The 16,554-nt window shown below is 57.7% G+C and overlaps 4 protein-coding genes across 6 annotated transcripts in view; 1 reads left to right on the top strand and 3 right to left on the bottom strand.

Annotated features, from left to right (window-relative positions):
* Nucleotides 1-2,438, top strand: part of PLXND1 (plexin D1) — a 71,770-nt gene extending 69,332 nt beyond the window's left edge. Inside the window, 1 exon segment of the mRNA XM_068409733.1 lies at nt 312-2,438. Within this exon segment, the coding sequence (XP_068265834.1) occupies nt 312-428 (117 nt within the window). The 3' untranslated portion in view covers nt 429-2,438.
* A 2,570-nt stretch (nt 2,439-5,008) lies between these two features.
* H1-8 (H1.8 linker histone) lies at nt 5,009-6,266 on the bottom strand. The gene is made up of 5 exons (XM_068408350.1): nt 6,251-6,266; nt 5,800-6,077; nt 5,592-5,724; nt 5,440-5,498; nt 5,009-5,362 (listed from the first exon to the last, which is right to left on the bottom strand). The coding sequence occupies exons 1-5, from the start codon at nt 6,264-6,266 to the stop codon at nt 5,009-5,011; spliced, it is 840 nt and encodes a 279-aa protein (XP_068264451.1).
* Nucleotides 6,267-8,879: 2,613 nt separating this feature from the next.
* Nucleotides 8,880-11,912, bottom strand: RHO (rhodopsin). 2 transcript variants are annotated; one of them, XM_068408356.1, is made up of 5 exons: nt 11,331-11,912; nt 10,236-10,404; nt 9,959-10,124; nt 9,479-9,718; nt 8,880-9,081 (listed from the first exon to the last, which is right to left on the bottom strand). In XM_068408356.1, the coding sequence occupies exons 1-5, from the start codon at nt 11,689-11,691 to the stop codon at nt 8,962-8,964; spliced, it is 1,056 nt and encodes a 351-aa protein (XP_068264457.1). In that variant the 5' UTR covers nt 11,692-11,912; the 3' UTR covers nt 8,880-8,961. The 2 variants fall into 2 exon arrangements, with proteins under 2 accessions (XP_068264457.1, XP_068264458.1); XM_068408357.1 differs by having other exon boundaries at nt 10,236-10,398; nt 11,334-11,912.
* A 4,175-nt stretch (nt 11,913-16,087) lies between these two features.
* The window catches only part of IFT122 (intraflagellar transport 122), a 32,700-nt gene continuing 32,233 nt past the window's right edge, over nt 16,088-16,554 (bottom strand). For both annotated transcript variants that reach the window (XM_068408475.1, XM_068408474.1), the window contains exon 29: nt 16,088-16,541. In XM_068408475.1, the coding sequence (XP_068264576.1) occupies nt 16,452-16,541 (90 nt within the window). In that variant the 3' untranslated portion in view covers nt 16,088-16,451. The remainder of the gene's footprint in view (nt 16,542-16,554) is intronic.

Raw genomic sequence — 16,554 nt, 5'->3', positions numbered from 1 at the left:
AAAATAACCTGCCCCCCCGGCCCCTAGCTGAGGCACCGGCCCCGGCTGGCTCCTGGCCCTCCGCACCCCCACGCTGTGGGCTGGCTCTGCGCCTCGAGCCTTGGCTTTTCGGTTGCGTTCCCCTCCTCTCCCACCCCTGCCCCAGGACTCGGCGGTGCCCTACGGAGGGTGCTGGGGTGTGCGAGCACAGGGGCTGTGGGCCAGGGTGGGCTCTCCCAGAGGTCGGGCTGGGAGGCTGTGGGAGCTGGGCTGGCGGTGGGCACCCCCTGCCCGCGCCGCCTCGGCCGCCCACCTGCCCGTGTCTCCTGCAGATCGTGGCCGCCCTGGACGCCAACCCCACGACGAAGCGCACCCAGCTCCAGCACAAGTTCGAGCAAGTGATTGCGCTCATGGAGGACAACATCTACGAGTGCTGCAGCGAAGCCTAGGCCGGCTGCAGCCCTGGCCGTGGCCTTCCCCGCAGCGCAGTGCCGCAGGGAGCCTGCCCTCAGCCGCGGGTACGCCACGGGTTGCCCCTGCCAGGGTCATCCTCAAACCAGCCCTGCGGTGGGGGCAGACCTGCCCGCAGCTGAAGGACTCCCTCGCCTCACAAGAAGCCACGAGACGCCTTTGTGAGCAGCTCAAAACCCCTCTGGTCTGCACTGTGGCACCCATAATTTATTTGCTGTAGCCAGCCAGAAATGGAGACATGACACTTGTGGCAAGCAGCTGGGTTCACGACTTCTGTCTGATGAGCGGCCAGCGGCTCCCTGCAGCCCTGCTTGCGGTTCCCCAGGATGAGAGACGGGGCTGCAGAGGCCGCAAAGCAGAAGGGTGACCTCGGGGAGTAATGAGCAGAAACGGCAAAGGCCGTCAGAGCAACGCCTGAGCTCCCCTCCCCACCATCCCGCTGGCATCCTTGTTTTTCCAACGCCAGGGACTCTATCAACTGTTCACTATCTGCTGCATTCTGTGTATTTTTGTGCCTTTTCATTTTTGTACTGTATGTGTAAACATAACCACTCCTCCGTCTGAGACTTGGGCAGCGTGGGGAACTCGGGGCTGGGACAAAGCAGCTGCTTCCCCAGTCGCTAAGGCATGGTGAAAGCACTTTATCCCTCACTGAGACGGCTGTTACGGAGCCGTGCAGCGACGCCCTCGCTCACGCAGGCCAGCGGAGCAGCTCCGGCACCCCAGGCTGCAAAGGCAGGAGGTGGCCCGTGCCTCCTCACACCACGCTCGGCGAGCAGGGTCCCACCTAGAACCTTCGCTGCCGTCCCACGGCATCTGTGCTGGGGCAAGCCCCCCACCCCAGCTTGGAGCCCGTTCTCCTCCCTGCTGCAGGGCAGCCGTGACCACTCTGCTCTTCTCCAGCTCCCACAGGCCCCTCCGCAGGGGCTGGACCACAGCTGACACCACGTGCTCGGAGCCAGTGTTCCCGTGCCGGCAAAGGCAACCTGCCCGTGAAAGCCAAACAGCCGTAGCCACCGCGTTGCCAAACTGCCAAATAGAAAAGAAAATAAAGAAGGAAATAAGTTACTACCTCACTGCAGGCAGGGTCCAAGGTGAGCCCCCGTTACCCATCCAGCTGGCAAGGATGCAACCTGGTATTTGGTGGCTTTGGTCCACCAAAACTCGCCCCGTGACTCGCTGCCGTGGGCAGGTGGCCTCCGTCCCATCGTTCCCAGTAGTACCACATTTGTCAGAAATCGGAACATCAGAATTGTCTATGTGTATATAGATATCTATTTTAAAACAAATGATAGACTTTATCCAGTATGTTAAAAGGGTGGGAGGGAAGGGAGGGAGAGGGGAAGAACAGAGGTGTTTGGTTTGTTTTTTTTAAAAAAAACTACAGAAAAAGTACATACACTGTGGAGGTTTCAATGTCTTTGCTGAGGATGTGGCTTCAGAATAGAAACTCTAAGAATGTAGCTGGGCTACATTTTATTTTGAAAGTGATTTCACAAAAAAATTCTTGAATTCTTTTTTTTTTCTTTTAGAAACTGTGAATAGCTGCCAGAGATATAGGCAGGCCCAGCACAGGGAAGGCGAGGGGGAGAAGGACCGAGGTAGCAGAGAACGTTGAGCTTGGCTGGAGGTGGGGAAAGGGCCGTGTTGTGACAAAGAAAGGATACAGGTGAGCTGACAGCGAGGGTAGTTTGCCTCCAGGTGATGTGACTGGGCCACGTTTTGGGGCCTATCGCTTTATTATTTAATTTTTTCCAAAGCAAAAAAAAAAAAAAAAAAAAAAAATAGTTGCTACAACCATTTTAAAGGAACAACTTTAACGGAGCAGAAGCTTGAGGGTTTGTAGTGTCGCCTTGAACCCCCGAGCCCTTTGTAACATGTTTTTAAACTTTGGCACGTGTTGTGGGTGTAGTGCCCTTACCTGCTGTGTAGTGGAAGTGGCAGACTCTTGGAAACGCCGATCTTTGTAATAAAACAAGGTGCTGAAACCTGCGTGGTGACATTCCTGGACACCGTAGTGGAAGACATCAGCCCGCTCCTGGCTTTAACCCAGTGTCTGCGTTCAGCCCGCACCCAGGGCTAAACAATAACAGTTGTTCTCTCACCCGTCCCTTTCCCAACTGAGGAAGGAAATTAGGAAAAAGAGGGAGACTCAGGGGCTAAAATTAAACAGATTTAATAAAATAAACCAATACAAATGCTCACACAAAAGTATACTTAACTACAGGTTGCAGCAGGTTGTCCAGGAATAGCAATCATCAGCAACTATGAAAAAAGAGAGGCCAGAAGAGAGAAGAGCAAAACCAGCCTCCCCTCTCCCCCCAAGCCCTCCCTTTTATAGGGAACTTGACTGTTAACGATCTAGAACACACCTGTGGGGCAGCCCGGGGCAGCTGCCCTGCATTTAACTGCTGAGGGCCCTGATCACCGTGGCTGGCCACACACAAACACCCGGCCAGCAGCCAAGTACCACACAGCCACTCGCTCACTCTCCCCAGCCTGTCAGGCTATGGGGGAGAGAATCGGAAAGGTAAAGGTAGAGACTTGGGTGTTTAGATTAAAAACAATTTGATAATTGAAATAAAATAATAATAATGATAGAATGTACAAACAAGTGATGCACAGTGCAACCACTCACCATCTGCTGACCAATGCTCAGCCCATCCCTGGCTTGCGAGCCCAGAGGAGAGAAACCCCAAAACCTCAATCCCAGAAGAGAGAAAGCCAGCTTCCCGGCCCACCCTCGTCTGTATGCTGAGCATGACATGGAATATCCCATCGTCCAGCCTGGGCCCACTGCGCTGGCTGTGCTCCCTCCCAGCTTCGTGTGTACACACACACCAGCAAAGCGTGGGAGGTTGAAGAGTCCTTGATCCTGAGCAACAACTAAAACCATCAGTGTATTATCAACATTCTTCTCATAGCAAATCCCATACTAAATCCAAACCAAAATGCTGTTGCAGCTACCGAGAAGAAAATGAGCTGTACCCCAGCCAACACGAGGACAGCCCACACAACGGTGTGTTCTCCCAGCACCTGCTCTGCACCCCCGCTGCGCCCACCCTCGGGGCTTCTGGCTTCAGCTCCGTGACACCAGCCGCAGCCTGGAGGTCTTAATAACCACAGCATTGCTAAATCCCCCCTCTTCCACTGCCCCCAGTAAAAGCTGCTCTTTCCAGACACCAGAGGGATTTTCTTTTCCCACTAGAAAGTTGATTCTTAGTAAAGCTAAATCCAGCCATTAAATAAATCTCAAAGCAAAAGAGCCTCGTGTTTCACACGGGGTGCCCAGTGAGAGAGGAGGCAGCTGCTGCCTGGTCCTGCTACGGGACATTTCCATGCAGTGCTGAGTGAGGTTAACCATCACCGGAGGGTCGGGCGAGCTCTGCTCAGTGATTACTGCAGCATCCCCACCCTGTCCCTGGGGGAATGAGAGTTTCAGCTCCATTAAAGATGGCTCAGCATGGCCAAGGCTGAAGTTTAAAGAGAAGTTAGTTTGCTCAGCTCTTGCTTAAGCCCCAAAGCAAGGCCAGGAGCCTTGGAGGACATTGGCAAGGCCAGCTGAAGATTAGCAAAATCCTCTTTAGGAAGAGAGTTTTACTTCCACTTATTTTCTCCTGCCCAGGAGGACTGTAACCCTTTGCATTATCAGGCTGACCTTCAGAAGGGCTCTGTTCTGTGCACAGCAAGAGAAATTCAGGCATTTGAAGCTATTAAATCAAAGTGTTTGTGTGTTGACCCAGAGGAGCTAGCAAGCCAGGTTTAGAGGCGGGCACTGTGCCTCTGAGAGATAATAAGAGCATGAGCAATGCCACAGCCTACAGCAAACACCCCAGACTTTTTTTTTTGAGCGCTAAAACACTTCTGTCTTCCTCTTACCATGGTTAGAGCACAGGCAGCTCCCCCTGGGCGCTGGGGACCCTTGCCCATGGCATGCACCCGGACCTGCTGCCCCGGCACTCCTGTAATCCCAGCTCAGCCGGGCATTAGCACAAGGGCAGCGCGGAGGGCAGAGGGCTGGGCACCAACCGCACACTGGGGCCACGGCCCCACGCCAGCAGGACTGGCCAAGCCTGAGCTTCGCAGTGCCCAGGGTGCCACCATGCTGTGTCCCACGGGTCCCAGGGCCCCCTACCCAGGCCGTCACCGCCAGCCCCCACGTGCACAGACCCCAAAGCCTGGCACCCCCCGGCACTGCTGCGTGGCCAAGTGTGCAATGCAGCCCACAGCTGGACACACATGGGGACAGAGAGGGCACCTCTCCATGGGAGCAGGCTTGGCAGGCAGCTGCCTGCAGCACAGCTCACGGCCACGCCACGTGGGACGAGCCCAAAGCTGGGGATTTTGGTGGTGGGAGATGGGAGTGCAGAGGCAGAAGCCCATGAACGGGACAGTGGTCATGCTGTTTCACGAGGGGAGTGAAGAAGCTTTATTATCAATAGGTGAAAACAGAGATAAAAACCTGTCCTGGGCACTAAAACCAACCCAGAGCCCAAGGGCCCGGGTGCAGCTGGCAGCAGGCTGGGCTCCCACCGGGAGCGGGGCTGCCCAGGACCCCCTACAGCACCTTCCTGCTCGCCGGGACGGGGGCTGCCCTCCGCAGCCCAGCCTCCCCCTGGCCGGCTCCTGGGGCTGCCCGGGGCTTCCTCGCCTTGCCTTGGCTCCCCTTCGCCTTGGGGGCATCTTGCTGTGCCCCCTGGGCTGCCTTCCCCTTGCTCTTCCCCGCAGGGGCCTTTCGGGCCCCCTTTGCCCCAGCGCCCGTGGGGCTGTCGCCGTCACCCCCTCCTGCATCCTCCACAGCCAGAACCGCAGGGGCCCCCAAACGCCGCTTGCCGGGGGCCCGGGGGCGGCTGGCAGCCTGCGGGGGCCTTGCTCCACCACTCCTGGGCTTCGGTGCTGCTGGCGGCCGGGCCTGGAGGGGAGAGAGCACCTCAGGCTGCCGCCACGCTGTGCCACGAGCCACCCAGCCCCACTGCTGGCCCTACTCACGTCCGTGGGCTTCGCCCTCGGCTTCTGCTTCGCTGCTGTTGGCTTCTCCTCCGTGGCGCCTGTGGGAGAAGGGGCAGGGGCTGAGCCCACGCAGGGGCCTCTCCACAGGCTGGGGCAGCCCGGGGTGGCTCGTGGCACCACCAGCCCTTTACCTCGCTGCCGCACACCCGCCGCGGGGGCCCGGGGGGGCTTGGTGGTCCCTTTCCGTCCCGGCTTCGGGGCCTGTCCTTCATCGGGATCCGCCTGGCCTGGTGGCTGCTTCTGCCGTGGTTTCTCAGGGGCTAACTGGAGGCAGAGAGGGGTGGCAGCGAGGGCACCTCAGCCCCCCCCACCCCACCAGGGCTGGCAGCCCCTGCTCACCTTGAAGCGGCCAGTGGCCCCCATGGCAGAGGAGTTGTGGGGCCGCACCAGGTCCCCACGGCTCAGCCCCTTGCTCAGCGCCTGCTTCAGCAGGTACTTGAGCCGGACGGGGTCCACGGCGGGGTACTTGGCCAGGATGAAGCGCTTGATGGCAACGACAGAGGTGCCCTTCCTCTGGTCCTGGGCCTGCAGCGCCTCGATGACCATGTGCAGGGTCGGGGGGTGTGGGGGCCGCCGGGCCAGCGGACGCGGGAGCTGGGCTGTGCCAGCAGCTTCGGCTGCTGGGAGGAGGAGAGAGGCACCTCTTGGGACCAGGACCCAGCCCCAAGGGCTGCAAAGCCCCCAAAGCTGAGCAGCCACAACCCTGCAGCCACCATGGCCCGAGCAGAGCCCCAGCCCCAGGGGAGCCACAGCTGTGCCAGGACCCCGCAGCGCCCAGCAAACCCCTTACCCAGCTGAGGCTCCATGGCAGCGCCCGCCTGAGCACGCTGGCCCAAAGCCCCAGGCCTGGGCAGCCCCAGCTCTACTCACGGCACCGCTGCTCCTGCTTACAGGCTGGGTTCACTTCCAGCTAATTTATCTCATTAGCACCCTAACTGCAGGGGCTGGTTGGCAGCTGCTAATTGCTCTGGGAGCAGGTGGCTGGGAAGCTGAGTGCAAGTAAGACCCCACATCACCCCTGCCCACTGAATCCTGCCATGCTCCGGGGAGAGCAGCCCCAGCCCCATGCACGGGCAGCTCCTCTGTGACCCCTCCATGTCCCCTCTGTGTCCTCTCCGTGCCAGCCTCTGGCACAGCAACTGCCCCACGCTGAGGACAGCATCGTCCCCTGGGGCAGGTGAGAGCTCAGCCCTCGGCCACCCGGGGTCCCAAGGCGCCCAGGGCACGCGTGTGCCGTGGCTGTGTTAAAACGGGGCAAGCCTGTCGGGAGCTGTCTTTGGTGTGGGAACAACGGCCGTGTCCCCACCCTGGGGACCACTGTGCTTCTCCACAGCACCACATCGGCCCCTTCCCCTTCACACGAGTCGCGAGGGTTTTGTACGCGCCGTCGGTGAGAGCCTGCGAAGGGCCGGGGTTACGTGACGGCAGGCTGGCTCATGGCCCGGCTCAGGGACGTGTCACCGCACCAACGTACGTGCAAAGCGCTGCCCAGAAAGACCTTGGTCAAGGTCTGCGCCCACACGCTGAGCCCGGGGGCCGGATCCTGGCAGGGGACCGAGGTGCCAGCAGGAGCAGGTCTGGAGCAAAGAGCTGGAGGAGGCACCCGGCTCCCCCCAGACCAGCACTGCCAGCCCCTTCCCTGCTCTGTTTCCAGTCCATTTCCGAATTCCCTGGGAAGGGGCCGGTGGGGACACTGGGGGCTGCAGGGGGCTGGCACCATGGCAGGGTTGGGTGCGTCTCTTCCCACCGTCTCTTCCTCCTGGCTCAGGCCAGCACCTCCACGGCAGCTCTGTGATGCCTCCGGCCCTCGCCTGGACTGGCAGGGGGGTCCCAAACCCTCGCTTGCCCCTACCACCGCCAGCAGCACCCGCAGGGCTGGGCATGGCGTGGGGTGACAGCCCACAGGCTGCGGGCCAGGCCATGACCAGCAGGTGCTGGGAGAGCCGCGGCACCGAGCACCGCAGGGCTCCCGTGGAGCACAGCCTCGCGGGCAGCAAATAAACACCGAATCCTTCCTCCTCTTCCCTCCAAAACCAGCTCCCAGATTTGAAGTACATGAATCAGACATCAGCCTAAACACTGAATTATTCATAACCCTCTAATCTTTAGATTTCACTGAATATGCAGAAGTATCGATAAAAAAAAATAATGAGAGAATTGTACTTGCAAATTGCTCTTTATTAAAGGTTTAACTTGCATGGGTTCTATATGTTCCCTATTAGACCTTGCAAAGCTGCATAGGATTAGAAATCAGAGAGGATAATAATGTACAAAAATAGTTTCAAATGTTGATAACACTGAACAGCGAGAAAAACATCTTATTTGTATAACCGAGCTAAAAATAAAAATGAAGAACACTGCTACAATTGCAATATGCCATCTTGTAGTGCTCGGAGCATATGTCGCCGTCTCCGAGCCATATGCTCCCGTGTCTTGCCTGCTACAGCGCGGGGGGAAGCTGAGCGATGCACCGATCGATCCTCAAAAGCACAAGCACTGGCCAAAACCTCCTACTCGGGCTGATGCCAAACGGGTTGCGGCTGGAACAGGGAGGTGTGCGGGAGGGCCGGGGCAGCGTGGCTCGGGGCAGGGCACGGGGGCCCGGAGGTGCTGAGGCTGGACGGTGGGGCTGCGGGGAGGGGGTGCTTCGTGCTGCGGGGACGGCGAGCGGGGCTGCTGCTGGGGGTGCGAACGCCGCGGGCACGCTGCTGCGCTGGGTGCCCGCAGGAGCAAGCACTGCGCCCTCCCCGAGCACAGCCCACTGGGCCACGCGTGGCTGTGCCGTGCCATGCCGTGCCGTGCCGCCGGGCCCCCTCCGTGCCGCCCGCTCGCCGGGCAGGGTCCGCAGCCATCACCTCTGCGGCACGGAGGGGCCATGTGCACCGGTGCCTCGTCCCGTCGCCCCGGCAGGGTCACGGTGCCTCCCGGGGCTTCTGGCGTGCTGGAGGTGGGGCAGGGCTGGAGCTGGGAGCGCCTGGCAGGGCTGGGGGCACCTCGCAGCAGCCAGAGCTGCCTGGGCGGCCAGAGCACGGCGGGGCCCGGTGGCTGGGTGGCACCGGCCGGGCTCCGTCGCCGGCGGCAGGGCCGGGGGGTGGCCCCGCTGCGGCTCCTGTGGCGGCAGGGCTGGGGCGCACGGGGCCGTCAAGGCGGGGCGCGGGAGGCGAGGGCGGCTGGCCGCGGGCTGGGGCTGGCGCGGTGGCACCGGCGTGGCGGGGGCGTCAGGCTGGGGGCCTGCACTCGGAGCAGCGGGGCGCGACTCTCAGCAAGTCAACAGAAAAGCACGGATTTACGCCAGTGGAGGAGCTAAGCCTTTGCATTTTAATTACAAAACGTGTGTACACATTTACAGCCTTGTTCCCAGGGTTCCTAGTGCCAGGAGAGAGGAGCCCGCCCCGCGGGGCCGCGGCCGTGGTGGCGCAGGGGCGGGCGGTGGCAGCGGGGCTAGGTTCGTGCTGGCGGGGCGGCGACGCGCGCCCCGAGGACCGGCCGCTCCGGCGGGGCCTACGCGGGAGAGACCTGGCTCGTGGAGACGGAGGAGGTCTCTGTCTTGCCAGCAGACGTGTCCTCGTCGCCCAGGGGGTTCTTGCCGCAGCAGAGGGTTGTGATCATGCAGTTACGGAACTGGAAGAGAGGGAAGTCCGGGGTGAGGGGCTCCAGCTCTGGCTGCGGGGCCACCTCCGAGTGCGGCAGAGCTGCTCGGGAGCCCCCAGCACAGCACGGGAGGTGCCATGCTGGCGGAGTCTCCTTCCCTCCCTGCCTGCCCACCCTGCCGCTCAGGGCCAGGGCAGATGCAGCCCCAGCTCCTCCACCGACCCAGCACCTGGGTCACTTCAGGCAGGATGGGCTTGGGTTTACAACAAGGATGAGGTACACAGTTGCCCTCCCGCGTGCCAGAACAAGGTCACCTGGAAACGACCTCCCCTCCCGGCCCACTGGTACCTCGAGGTGCCGTAACTCTCTGCAAGCTGTTGCAAAGCAAAACACAACAAAGGAGGTTGCCTGGCATCCCGCCGGTTACCTGTTTGTTCATTACGATGTAAATCACGGGGTTGTAGATGGAAGAGCTCTTGGCAAAGAATGCCGGGACGGTCATGAAGATGGGCCCGAAGTCCGAGCCCTGGTTGGTGAAGATGTAGAAAGCGACGCTGGCGTAGGGGACCCAGCAAATCAGGAAGGCAATGACCATGATGATCACCATGCGGGTCACTTCCTTCTCTGCCTTCTGGGTGGTGGCAGACTCCTGCTGCTGGGCAGCAGCCTGTGGGCAGAAGGGAATGGAAACGTGATGGAGGTGGGGAGGGCTGCGCCGGCGTGGGACGCGGGGTCAGGGCTTGGGGTAGCTGAGCTGCATGGCTGGAGTTTGCCATTTCCCCCTTGGCGGAGGGCCAGCCTGGCCCCCCGAGGGCCCTTTCTGTCACCAGCCTGCAGACTGGCGTGGGCCCTGCCCAGCCCTGGGGACGGGGGCGGCCCCCGGCCCACCGCCACTGCAGGTACCCACCTCCTTGACAGTGCAGACAAGGTTCCCGTAGCAGAAGAAAATGATGAACAGGGGGATCAGGAAGTGAACCACGAACATGTAGATGACAAAAGATTCGTTGTTGATCTCTGGCTTCAGAGTGTAGTAGTCGATACCGCACGAGCACTGCATGCCCTCGGGGATGTACCTGCAAGCAGAGCCAGGCAGGTCAGCGCGCAGCAGAGCAGACCCGCTGGAAGCCACGGCCGAGCTGCCGCCAGCCAGGCCCCCGCAGCCCCTGGCACAGCGGCCTCCCTACCTGGACCAGCCAAAGAGCGGGGGAGCCGCGCACGCCAAGGCCATGATCCAGGAGAAGGCAACGCCCATGATGGCATGGTTCTCCCCAAAGCGGAAGTTGCTCATGGGCTTGCAGACCACTACGTATCTTTCGATAGCCAGGACCACCAGGGACCAGAGAGCAACTTCACCTGCACCAGGGAGAGAAAGGGATGGGGACACAGGGGCTTTGAGCAACAGGAGCAGAAAACCACACCAGCATGAGGCCTCCTCGGACTGCTGCTGCTGAGGAAGACCCCTGGTAGCAGGTGAGTCTCCACCAAGGCTTTGGAAAGAGAAACGAACAAAGGCCTAGTGCAGATGCAGCAGGAAGGCATGAGAAGACACCTCCTCACTGCACCGCTGACCCACAGTAACCACTTTGCTGCTGTTTTCTGAGGTCCATGGCTGGGTCCTACCACTCCTCCGGGACAGCACCTGCGCCTGCCAGCCTGCGGTCCCACTCCGAGATGCAGCGAGTGCCCATCACCCCAGGATGCCCCCTCGCTACCCGCAGCTTCCCAGGAACCTTGTGCCACCAGGACTGAACCAGTAAAAGTTGCCTGTGGCTGAAGGCTGAGCTGAACGGAGGAGGGTGCTTTTAGACACAGGATTTTTATTTCACATCTGCTTCAGTCAAAGCCTGGCTGGCACGGGGAGGAGAGCCAGCGCTGCCGGCCTGTGCCACCACGCACTGCACCAGAGCCAACGGCAGCCTCAGCCCCACGGAACGGCAGGAACACTTTGTCATCTCTCAAGTCAGACAGCAAGCCAAAAAGATGTGCAAATCCAACAACTGCAAAATCTGCTACTGGTTGCTGTTCATTGCTGCACTGCTGCTCTCAGGATACTGAGCAGCTGGCTACCAAAATAAGGTAAAAAAAAAAAAAAAAGTGTCATTTGTCACTTTCTTCACCTCCCACCCCGAAACACTGCAACTGCCTCGGCCCACGCCAGCAGCAGACCAAGGACCTTCCAGGCACCACATTCTTCCATGATCATCTGGGCAACCTCCCTCTCCCTCCTAAAATCTGGGGCGATTCCTGGCAGAAGATTTTTGAATATTTGGAAAACTCACCACCCAGTGTAGCACAGAAGCCTTCGACGTAGCACCCTGTTACTCCAAAGACAAAGTAGCCATTCATCGAAGTGTACAGGGTGGTCGTGAAGCCTCCAAGGACCATGAAGAGGTCAGCGACCGCCAGGTTCAGAAGGATGTAGTTTAGAGGCGTCCGGAGCTTCTTGTGCTCGAGGGTGACGTACAGCGTGAGGAAGTTGACAGGGAAGCCGAGCACGATCAGCATGAACATGTAGGCAGCCAGCGCCGAGTACTGCCAGTGCTCAGCCAGGTAGTACTGGGGGTACTCGAAGGGGCTCCGCACCACCCCGGTCTTGTTGGACATGGGGATGTAGAAGTCTTGTCCTTCCGTCCCGTTCATGGTTGCGGTTGGTGAGGCGCCCTTTGCTCTGACTCAGGGTGTTGTTTGAGTGCGGGGGGATCGCCTCTCAGGTGGGGCTCCCGCCACCTCTCAGCCTTCGCTGTCACCCCGAGGAGAAGTGGCTGCGCTCACCTCTGCAGGGCGCCCTTTATAACGTGCCCCCCGGGGGTAAGCCCCAGGCATCGGTGTCAGCGCGATTAGGGCTCAGAGAATTATTAATCATAATCATCCAGGGGTAATTGGCTTTCCTGGGCAGGTATTAAGGTGACACCTGTTTCTGGCCCGCGCTGTCATTGCTGGAGGCCACGGCTCATGGTCATATATAAAGAGGTGGCTCGGCACCGCGCCTTTCATTTGGGGGGGCCCAAACCAGGCGGCAGCTCCGCTCACACGGCCTCGCTCCTCAGCACGGCCGTGCTCCCCAGGGAGCGCGGGTTTGGGGTGAGCCCTGCACCCATCACAGTCCTTGCACCCCACAACTGAGCTGGAGGCCCACAGCTCACGCTGCCATCGCCCAGGGGGAGGCACTCGCTCCCCCCAAGGCCCCCAGCCCACCCCCCACGGGCACTCAGGGGCGCGCTGCCCATCTGTGTGCAATGCCTCAGTTTCCCCACAGTTACTGGGAACGGGATGCATTACCACTGGGTTGCCAGGGAAAGACAAGGCACACGGGACCCTTCTCTTGGCCACGCTTTCTCAAGGCTCCCGGGCTGAGCTTTTGGTGCTCGCCAACAAACAGAAGCTCCTCTCTGTCCCCCACTAAGAGGAGGGAAGGTCACGGTTCAGAACCCCACAACTGTGGGTTTGGGGGCTGCAGACGGCTGCTGGGCTGGTCATGGTGTGGTGTGGTCCGCCAGTGACAGAGAGGTGTCCCAGGCCCATTCCTACAAGGGCAAAGCGGGTCCATGACACCAGCTAGTCCCCTCTGGAGAGCCATCCCCACCACAACCGCCCTTCCCCGTGGGGGGCTGCAGAAGGGTGCTCTCAGGCAGCACAAACGTCACCAACCCTTCTTCCACGTGCTCTCAGCCACCTCTGTTCCTGCTACAGGATTTGGCTGGGGAGGTTTGAACACCACAGTGAAACACTGACCCCGCCAGTAGGTTTCCAGTTGTACCATCTCCTCTGTGCCTCACTTTGTGTGTGGTTTGGGTCACGACAATTGCATTGGTAACACCTAATAAATAAGCTAGTCCATCTGTCCTGGACAGGTATCATTCTGCACTGGTGCTGAGAAGGCTGCTGGACAAGGGTGCCAAAAGGCCGTTCTGAGCTGAAGCCAACACTTGACTTCATATGCTGGTTGACAGACATCTTCAGTCTCCCCAAAACCTTGCAGGATCATCAGATTCCACAGGAAGGCCATCGCTGGAGCCTCCCATGTCCTCTGTGTCTCTCTGCCTCCCCACTTGATGCACTCAGTTGTGCTTGAAACGTTCTTTGTGCCAGCCAACAACTGAGCTGGACATTACCTTCTCTTAATTGTTCAGAGGCCATGGGATAGCTCGTACAGCAGAGTGAGCACAGCGAAGGCAACTGGAGAGGATCTCTCTTCTGGAGAAGGTGGTTCCTTGCAGTTCACACCATAATGATTAATGCAAAAAGTTTAAAGCACAAAGCTCTGCACTCTCTTAAAGAAGAGACCAAGCTGGGAAACCTTCGCTCTAAGCAGGGAAGGTCTAAATGACCTCAAGGGCTGGCACCACGGACAAAGGAAGCCCTGGCCAGCTGTACCCAGAGGCAGGCCACGATCACTCTGGATGGTCCCAAAGGTCTTTCTTTATATTAATGTGAAAATACCACGTCCTCACACACACTCCGCTCAGCCTAAGTCCCTCTCAATTAACTTTTCACACGTGTTGCCAAGGCCAGAGCAGTGCCACTATCTAATTGCAAATGCAGCTGTTCATGCTTGTACCTGGGCACACAAGAAGGATTAAAGGTTTATCTCCCCAATACACAAATATGCCACCTTAAGCTCTGATGCAATAAGCCACTGCTGAGGTTAGCAGCTGCTGCTCAGAGCTTAGGGCCCCGCGTGCGTCACCACTGGAGTACGGCAGCGGGGTGGGCAAGCAGGAATGGGGCAGAACAGGGCAAATGAAGACAATTGATGGTCAACCACTCACAACAGCTTCAGAGAAAAGCGCCGTGGTGGGACTTCTGGTACATCCAGGCACTGCTGAGCGTGCAGTTACCAGAGAGCTTCAACGGCTCAGGGCAGTCTGGAACTAGAACACCTTCACAACGTAGGGGATGTGTCGATATGTTTGTGCCCAGGGAAGCCTCATACACTTTTCAAACCTGGACTGTATTCACAGAGTTGTTTAAAAACAGAAAAAAGCTTCCTTGCTTGATGCATTTTGCCTGTGTCACTGCAAACCCTGTTTATTTTTATAACTCTTCCTTCCCTCTAGCTCTGCAAAGGCAGCTCAGTTCCAGGAGAACAAGCTGAGCCCCATCCTGGCTCCCATCTCCAACAGCATTGTTTATCCATGTCAGTCGCAAAGTCTTCATTGCAAACAGTGACAGATGAGTCAAAAACCAGACGAGCAGTAATTAGAGCAGAATGTTTTTGAAGTGGTAAATTAAGCAAACTTGGTCAGGAACCACTGAGGGACTCGGAAACCCTGCAGTGCCATCGCAGTGTCACTCTCAAGAGGAACTCAAGCAGACATGGAGACAGCACTGGTTTCACGTGCAAAGTGCTGTTTACGTGGTAGCTGCTTTACCAGCACCCAACCACCTCAGCCAACAGCTTCAGACAGTAAAGCAGAACATCATTTCCCACTCAAAACAAAGGGAGGCTGTGACAGACGGGATGTCATAACAACAATGGAACTCATGGTAACATGGGCACCATTTACGCTGGATTGAAGTCAAGAGACCTATCGCTTCCCAGCTCAAAGCCAGCCCAGCTGGTTACCTACACAAGTTCTCCTGCTGCCAGAGAACTACTTTGTGACTGTCCTCCGGAGAGTCAACTACCCGAGAGCACGATGGCGGGCTGGGTCTGGCGGGGATGGAGGTAACCTTCCTGCCAGCAGCCGTGCGGTGCTGCGCTGTGGATCTGTGTCTAAACCTACACTGGTAACACACCAGTGTTGGGGCTACAGCTGAGCAGTGCTGGCACAGCACGGAGCTTTGCTTTTTCCCCACTCTGATCCCCCCAGCAACAGGCCAGAGGTGGGCAAGAAGCGGGGAGGGGACAGAGCTGGGACAGCTGGCCAAAGGGGTGTTGCACACCAGATGACGTCGTGCTCAGAAATAAAAGCTCGGGGAAAGAAGGGAGGACGTTGTGTTCGTGGTGTTTGCCTTCCCAAGCAGCCGTCACTCATGCCGAGGCCCTGCTCGCCAGGAAGCAGGCGGGGCAGCAGGGAATCAGTTCCCTATTGGAAAGGCCTTCCTTGGCCTCGCTTGCACGCACAGCTTTGTTTCACTTACTAAACTGTCTTTGTCTCAACCCCTGAGCTTCTTGGCTTTCACTCTTCTGATTTTCCCCTCAGTCCTGCAGGGAGGGGGGGAGTGAGCAAACTACTGCGTGGGGGCTACACTGCTGCCTGGGGCTGACCCACCACGGTGGCCAAGCAGCTGCATCATTAAAATCCCCCCCAGCCTCAGAGCTTGAGGTAGAAGGTGGCAGGTCCGTCTCCTCTCACCTCTACACGCTGTTTGGACCGAAGCAACACTGGGGAAATACTGCTCAGGAACACATGGCTGCTGGTCAGCACGATGGCCAAGGGATCTGTGCGAGCTCAGGCAGGTGTGTGCGCCCACACCACAACGGCACGCTCCAAGCAAGCGCCGCAAGCACCGACAGGACACCAGGAGTCGTGGAACTGGCCCCTGATTTTAGTACCATGACAAGTTACATCACTTGCTGTTTTCCAAGCAGACAATGAAGAACTCTCCTCTCTTGGCTACAGAGAGGAGGTGCTGTGGGAAGCCACTGGCTGACTGGGAGCCCTCAGCCACTTTAGTATTCCTGCCTGGCACCTGACATATTTATAAGCATGCAAATATATTCACTTTAGCCCATCACGTCAGTGGGGTTTCTTTCATTAGTAGTGAACACCTAACGTTACCAGGATTACACACGTGGCAGTGGGCAGGTGAGGTACTTATGTCTGGGTCACTCGGTTAACATGAGATGCACACTTCATGCACAACCTGGCATTTTGGATTTTAACGAGGGTGAATTCTACACAGATTAAAAGCTTCGACCCCTCTCCACTCAGTGTGGCTGAGAGATGGTCCTTGATGCCAAGATCAGCGTAACTCTTAAGATCACACTTCAAGAGCTCTAAACTCTAATGCTGCTCTTGCCTAAATGGATAGAAAGAAAAAAATACAAGCTCAGAAGCAGCAAGATTATTGCAAGTTCCAAGACAAAGAGTAGTGAAAAATAGTCCCGTTTATTTGAAGATGTGTCAATAACGGGTACATATTAAGGAGCAAATCAAGTCCTAACACAAGCTGGAGTAAAAACGATTCCTTCAAGGCTGAACTTGACCCTAGAAACATTCCTGTAAAAATCTGTGGCACTTCAGCTGCTTGCCTGGGAAATGTAGAGAACATTCACACGCAACAGACATTTTCATTTAAAAAAAAAAATAGTTACATTTCTTCAACTCAGTTCCCCTCCTATGTACAAAATGAAACAAGATGACTTAACTAAGCTGTTAGGAAAACTCTGTGAAAGAAGTGTTTCGCCCAGCCAACAGGGAAGTATGTCAGTTGAGGTATAAGATTGTTTTTCTTCACTGGTTTGACTCATCTATTCTCCGTCGACAGAACGGACAACAATTATGCTGGAGTACGAGAAGCTCATAGTCTTCTGTGTGAAACATCTGTTAATTAGGA

This window comes from Nyctibius grandis, chromosome 10, assembly GCF_013368605.1.
Source record: "Nyctibius grandis isolate bNycGra1 chromosome 10, bNycGra1.pri, whole genome shotgun sequence".
Classification (NCBI taxonomy): Eukaryota; Metazoa; Chordata; class Aves; order Nyctibiiformes; family Nyctibiidae; genus Nyctibius; species Nyctibius grandis.
Note: the sequence above shows the minus strand (reverse complement) of the source record. Positions and strands in the feature narration are given on the sequence as shown.